This window comes from Sinocyclocheilus rhinocerous, unplaced genomic scaffold, assembly GCF_001515625.1.
Source record: "Sinocyclocheilus rhinocerous isolate Xijiao unplaced genomic scaffold, SAMN03320098_v1.1 scaffold6290, whole genome shotgun sequence".
NCBI classification, from domain to species: Eukaryota; Metazoa; Chordata; class Actinopteri; order Cypriniformes; family Cyprinidae; genus Sinocyclocheilus; species Sinocyclocheilus rhinocerous.
This window is the reverse complement of record NW_015652359.1, coordinates 1-7030: the sequence shown is the minus strand read 5'-3', so window position 1 is coordinate 7030 and position 7030 is coordinate 1. Positions and strand designations below refer to the sequence as shown.

General features: G+C 46.1%; 2 protein-coding genes across 2 annotated transcripts; both read left to right on the top strand.

Moving 5' to 3' along the window:
- The first annotated feature begins 483 nt into the window (after nucleotides 1-483).
- On the top strand, nucleotides 484-4348 carry LOC107714893 (polymerase delta-interacting protein 3-like). Its single transcript, XM_016520886.1, has 10 exons — nucleotides 484-615; nucleotides 1308-1417; nucleotides 1494-1858; nucleotides 1956-2015; nucleotides 2125-2220; nucleotides 2949-3134; nucleotides 3491-3568; nucleotides 3644-3773; nucleotides 3891-3957; nucleotides 4053-4348. Exons 1-10 carry the CDS (start codon nucleotides 548-550, stop codon nucleotides 4249-4251), a joined length of 1359 nt encoding a protein of 452 aa, XP_016376372.1. The 5' UTR covers nucleotides 484-547; the 3' UTR covers nucleotides 4252-4348.
- A 662-nt stretch (nucleotides 4349-5010) lies between these two features.
- LOC107714891 (ribosomal RNA-processing protein 7 homolog A-like) lies at nucleotides 5011-7021 on the top strand (the record flags this gene model as incomplete). Its single annotated transcript, XM_016520883.1, has 4 exons — nucleotides 5011-5113; nucleotides 5317-5465; nucleotides 6682-6807; nucleotides 6894-7021. Coding segments are annotated over exons 1-4 (461 nt in total), but the record flags the coding sequence as incomplete, so codon positions are not given.
- Nucleotides 7022-7030: the final 9 nt, after the last annotated feature.

The window sequence follows — 7030 nt, the reverse complement described above, 5'->3', positions numbered from 1 at the left end:
ATAGTTTAAAACACTGTGATCCTCTATATATGTATGTTGTGTTAAGTTATGAAAAAAACAATAGTTTTGCGCTTTCAGTATTTAAACTCTATGAATCAGCTTAACTCAATTTCTCTCATTTTGTTAGTAATAAAGTATTTGTGAGGTAATGACCAAACTTGCTTCCAGGGAATGTCCGTTACAAAAAAAAAATTCAGGTGTAAAATTGTGTTTAAAAATGTACCAAAAATTAAAACCTGCTTTTTTGGGTTAGATTTCTTTCGTCATTAATATAATGTTTTGCTTTCGTCACATTCATTAATATAAAGAATGTAAAAAATAATAAAAAACTTAATAGTTGCAGAGGTACTTTGAAAATAGTTCAAATGTTTGTTGTTGTTTTTTATCTATGTGATGATTGAATAAGATACGGCTCTCGCGTTTTCTCGTGTTCCGCGTGTATTTTGACCCTTTCCGCTTTCCGTCACGCACCGCTTTGCCCCGCCCATATGTACGTAACGCATGCGTGCTGTGTTGCGTTCCGCACAGAATCCACACAAGCGCAGATATGGCGGATCTCTCTCTGGATGAAGTGATTCGTCGACGCAGTTTTAACGCTAGAGGAGTCAGTAAGAGGTAAATCTGTTCAGATTCTTCGAACGGCGTTCATTTAAACCGCCGGGGCGTTTTAGCGTTATTCTGTCGTTGTAAACGCAGTCGTGTAGCTCCTGGTGCTGAGCGCGATGTCCCGCCTTCTCTCGCCGCTGATTGGTTAATACGGCCGTTTGAGCCGCACGCAGCGCTCACGCTCGCCTTCTCATTGGCTGACGCGCGTGACTCGTGGCGTCCTGCGCGTTTCTGTTCGCGGCTGCTTTTACAAACAAACCTCGTACATTACATTCATTTAATTTCTGCGTATCTTTCACATTATCTACAGAAACTCTGAGCGCGTTTGTTATTAGCACGCGAGTTCCCTCAGTGACTGATCGATGTATCGACCGATATCCTTCGATCGACAGCCGTGAGAGACTACAAGTGCTTTTGATTCAGAGAAAAACAGATGCGTACACTGTAAATATATATATATATATATACATGTGCATACACATTCCTTTTTAATGTCAATTTACGGTTTCTCACTGTAAATTATACGTTCTTTTTCACTTCTAAAAACTGTATACTAACGTAAAATTACATGTAATGTACAATGCAGTTTTTCACCGTATATAGTATGGGTATGTATGCATCTATACGAGTATAAAGGAAAATAGTTTCGAATTCGAGTTCTGTTGGTCATTGGTTTGTAACTGCTGTTGTCCCTCCCACAGGCCCATATATGGCAGAGGGGCGGGGCCAGTGGGCAGGGCCTTCGATGCCCGTCAGATGATTGGCAGCGGTGATGTCAGACAGCGGCTGGGAGTGGGCGGAGCTACAGGAGGTAAGCGCCCTGCGATTGGCGCTAGCTCTGGTTTACTCTGGGCTCTGTCGCGTTGTTCATCGCTCTGTCCGTGCAGCGTTTCAGGTGAAGGATGCGCGAGAGAAGCTGGGGCAGAAGGACGCTCGGTTCCGGATCCGGGGGCGAGGAGCCGGAGCCGTACAGGACGCGCGGCAGCTGCTAAACTCACGCAAACAGCAGCAGGCTCCGCCTCCGAGCGCCACGCCCGTCAAACCCACGGGAATCCCTCACGTCCAGATCCACAACACCGGCCCCGTCTCCGCCGGGCCCCGGCCCCAGAGCACCAGAATGGGCATGGCCCTGCAGCTGGGGGGCGGGATCACGACAGTTGTGGACGTGCGCGATAGGTTAAGCTTAAAGAGGAGCGTCCCGACGGCGTCCAATCAGAGCGCAGCGTTTTTGAAAATCACCAAAACCATCCAGGTGAGCAGATAGATGAGCGACGCTTGTTACCATGACTCTGACTCTGAACGCCAGTGACGGTGTGTGTGTGTGTGTCTCTGTGTGTGTGTGCGCGCAGCAGAGGCCGGTGGGAACGACCAGCGGGATCCGCTTCAATGTTCCCAGTGCAGCCGCTCCGGTGAGACTCGAGTCCTCATGAATGCTTTCATACTCAGCAGTGCCTCAGATGACAGTAGTGATTAGTAATGAGTGTCCATAATTAAACATCCCATAATTTCTGACTGTAGGTCATGTCTGCTGCTGCTGCTGCTGAGGAAGATGATGGAGCTGTGGTTCCCAACAAACAGATGAAGATCACTACAGCCAACCACCTGCAGACACGAGTGAGAATCACACACACATTCTCATTTTTTTTGTGATATCAACCTCAAATTTGGAACACAACGTTGTTAGATTTATGGCTTTGATTTTCTAGCAGGTTTAGAGTAAAACATGTTTTAGAAAATAAGTACTTCATATATGTGACCGTGGAGCACAAAACCAGTCATAAGGGTCGATTCTTTTCTGGAATATGAATACATAATCTTTCCATTGATGTATGGTTTGTTAGGATAGGACAATATTTGGCTGAGATACAACTATTTGAAAATCTGGAATCTGAGGGTGCAAAAAAATCTAAATATTGAGAAAATCATCTTTAAAGTTGTCCAAATGAAGTTCTTAGCAATGCATATTACTAATCAAAAATTAAGTTTTGATACAGATTTTCAAATAGCTGTATTTCGTCACATATACTCTTTCTCTCTCTCTTTACACATGAGTGTGTTTGTTTACACGTGTGTGTGTGTGTGTGAGAGTACATAGGCGTTATGAGTCCTCTATTCCAGGTTTCAGGGAAATGACCAACACTCAGAACCAAGTTGAACAGTTTTAGTAGGGCCCGTCTTAACTTGTGCTCTGTGTTCTTGAGCATTTCATTGAGGATGCCATCTGCTCCACTTGCTTTTGTGTTTTTTTTATGGCCTGGATTTTATCAAATCAGTTCATTTTCTGTAATGGGCTAGTCTACTGGGTTTTGGTATTTGTATGTTCTCTCTCTCTCTGTGTTTAGGCGGGGCCCGTCTCTCTCTCGACTCCCATCACTAAGGTGGTGAAGAACGACTCTTACACTCCTCCTTCAGTCTCGGTGCCCCCCGCTCGCCCCCCCACACAGAGCCTACAGCCCGTCTGCAGAGCCACCGTCAGCACACAACAGACCAGCAGAGACACCAGCGGCCCCACACACACACCTGCACAGGTACTCACACACACACACACAACACACACACACACACACACACACCTGCACCGGTACACACACTGTAACACACACACCTGCACAAGTACAAGTACCCACACACACACACACACACTCACTCTCACACACACACCTGCATGAGTACAAGTACACACACACACACACTCACCTACACAGGTACACACACACATACTCACACACACACACACTCACACACACACACTCACCTGCACAGGTACACACACACACACACATACTCACACACACACACACTCACCTGCACAGGTACACACACTGTAACAGTACAGCTAATCTCTCTCTCTCTCTCTCTCTCTCTCTGTGTGTGTGTTTATCAGCCTGTCTTCAGTCCTCTGGAGGGCACAAAGATCACGGTCAACAACCTTCACCCTCGAGTGACTGAGGAGGATATAATGGTGAGTTCAGGCCTGCGGCTCGTCACACACTCGCTCGTCTGACTGTGTTTAATCTGTGTGTGTGTGTGTGTGCAGGAGCTGTTCTGTGTGTGCGGTGCGCTGAAGCGGGCGCGGCTGGTGAAGGCTGGCGTGGCTGAGGTGGTGTTTGTGCGTAAGCAGGATGCAGTCAGTGCTTACAGGAAGTACAACAACCGCTGCCTGGACGGTGAGACTCACACACTCGCCTTCACAAGAACAACACTCAAGTAAATGTGCTTGATTACTGTCCACCTCTGCCTGCATCAGATACACTGATCTCTCTCTCTGTGTGTGTGTGTTTCAGGCCAGCCGATGAAGTGTAACCTGCACATGCAGGGCAGCGTGATCACGTCAGAGCAGCCCATCCTCCTGTGAGCCGCTCCTCCATCAGTGTGATGATGATGATGATGGTGGTGGTGATGAAGGTGACTCTCTCTCTCTCTCTCTCTCTCTCTCTGTGTGTCAGGAGGCTGAGCGACTCGCCCGGCGCAGCGGCTCCAGCGCAGAAGGACTCGTCGTCTCGCTCGGGCTCCAAGACGTCTTCAGGGCCGGAGGTGGATCCTCAGACCATCCTGAAGGCTCTGTTCAAATCGTCCGGTCAGAGCGGCTCCAGCGGAGCAGAGACGAGCGGCCCTCACTCCACCGCCTTCCGCATCAAGATCTGACGCCTGTTTCTACGAGCGGAGCTCCTCACGTTCACACAGCTCCCGCTTCACTTTTAACGCCTCTTTTCTTTTCTTCAGTAAAGATCTTGCTTTATAATCAGCCGTGTGTGTCTCTCGTTATTCCTCGCATAACTTCTTTTTGTTTACGTTCACATTTACACCATCATTCACAGGCTTGAAACGGATGCATTAAACTGATGAAAAGTGACAGTAAAATAATAAAGAAACTGAAACATGCATTAAACTGATGAAAAGTGACAGTAAAATAATTAAGATTTCTATTTCAAATAAATGCTGTTCTTTTGAACTTTCTGTTCATCTGTGAATCCTGAAAAAATAAAATGCATCACAGTTTCCACAAAAATATTGAGCGGCACGACTGTTTTCAACATTGATGATAATCAGAAATGTTTCTCGAGCAGCAATCAGCATATTAGAATGATTTCTGAAGATCATGTGACACTGAAGACTGGAGTAATGATGCTGAAAATACAGCTGCGCATCACAGGAATACATTACAGTTTAACAGATATTCACATAGAACACAGCCGTTTTACATTCTAATATTTCATGATTTTTACTGTGGTTTTGAGAAATAAATGCAGTTTTGGTGAGCAGAAGAGACTCAAAAACATCACAAACACATATTAAAGTAAAAGACAAACAAGAGACGCTCATGAGGCCTAAATCAAATATGAAGATTTCCAGTGACTATATACTCACCATCTGTTAAGACTTGGAATAAGAACTACAGTTCCCATCAGCCATTGCGTCTCTGTTTCCGGTGACGCGTGTAAACAGTAAATGAACATGGCGCCGTCCGCAGAGCAACACGCGCGTGTCTTTCCTGGAGGATTTACTGGTAAAATGGAACATTTATTTTCAATTCATTAATGTTTAGAAATTGGTAACCTTTATTATAATCGCTTCAGAGGATAGTAAGCCTCCCGTGAGAGTGCGCGACTCGGTTCGCTGGAGTCGACTCGCGCTTGATTCACTGTAACCGAAGCGTTCTGGTGAAGTGATCTCTCTCTGTCTCTCTCTCTCTGTGTGTGTGTGTGGCAGTGCTGTCGCTGAGGTTCAGTGAGGATGACGCTCATGCTGCTCTTCATCAGCTGTGTGTTAAAGAGCACAGGGTTCGATCGGAGTCCAACACGAACCGACCGCTGGACCGAACACTGTTCGTTCTGAACGTTCCTCCCTACTGCTCTGAGGTCAGTCTCACACACACACACTATAACACATGCTATAACACACTCACACTGGTTTTTGTGGTTTAGCAGGACTTTGATGGCCAAACCAGTTGGATGGTGGTTTAAGGGGACACCCCTTTCCCCATGTCCTACAGAGATGATAAGACTATCAAAAATTTTGTTTTACTCTGCAGAACACAAATATCACTTTGGATTTTCTTTACACACAATAGAATGGATAATATGACAATACGATATTTTGGTGGTACACAAGGACAGCCACGCCCCTCCTATAACCCGCCCGCCTATTACATAATTGGGATTTATAGGGTCCGACTGATTTATGAGGACACTTGTTTTACAATACACAAAACATGTCAGTTCTCTGGATTACAGGGACCAATGTGTTTTACAGGTACATGATCGTACACAACACACAGACAAGTGGAGGGTGAGTAAATGATGACAGAATTTTCATTCAGTGGTGCTCTCAATGAGCATCTTCTGAACACCTGCAGAAAACCAGTCATATAATGATCAGGAATCTCAGAATGCCTAAGAGTTTCCAAACTCCTCGAGATATGTGCTGACTGAATGAAGACTCAGCCATAGACGCCAGGCCCAAAACTCTCTTCCTCCCTTGGTTTTCACTGTCAGCTGCTGGTTTTGAGGGACATCTTCTCAAATGACGCCACAGATCTCTCCGTACAAACATCCCTTTGCAGTACATGCAATGCACAAACTGCTTTGAAACACACTTTCTTTTTGGTGCCCGTTTTATTTTAAGAGCCCCCTCTCCACACTGTAAAACGTCGGTGTTATGCTGAAAGTTGCCCTTGTTCCTGAGCTTTTGCAGCATTGCTTTACGTTCTTTCGAGTGAACCGGGAGTGACAAAGCCTGCACAACTTCAACTTCAGTCATATGAGTTTTCAAATGGCACGCTAACTTGGACTGAGGTTTCCCACAGATGTAACAATAATTCTTACTCTGATCATCTTCAGCCATTTTTTATTATTTCTTAATTTTACGTTTTTTCTCCAGTAAACTTTTCCTTGCACTCCAGTTTGAAAACCCCGGTTAAACTGCGATTACAAAGCTCAGACCGCTGTATCCCACAATGCAGTGCGCTCAGTTTGACCTTGAGTTCACACATGTACACGGACGCATTGGGCAGAGGACTCTTCAGTCGTGCTGTGGCTGTGATCTGAAGCTGTGTGGTTGTGTGTGTGTTTGTAGAGTGTTATGACAGACGTCTTCAGCCGCTTCGGTCCGCTGCAGTCAGTGGAGCTGAGCGAGAGACCAGGAGCGTCTGGAGCGAGCGGCAGCGGTGTGTCCAGATACTTCACCTCCAGACGCAGACAGGTGACGCCTTCACAGCCGCAACACAAGCACCAGATTACTGACACCTTCACCAAATCATCATCATAACTCTGTGTGTGTGTGTGCAGTGTTTCAGAGTGGCCTACATTGAGTTCAAACAAGTGTCTGGAGTGAACGCAGCCAAACGCCACCCAGAGAACACCCCACTGATCATCTCCAGCACTGACAGACCCGTCAGAACCGGCATCCGCAGTGAGTGTGTGAG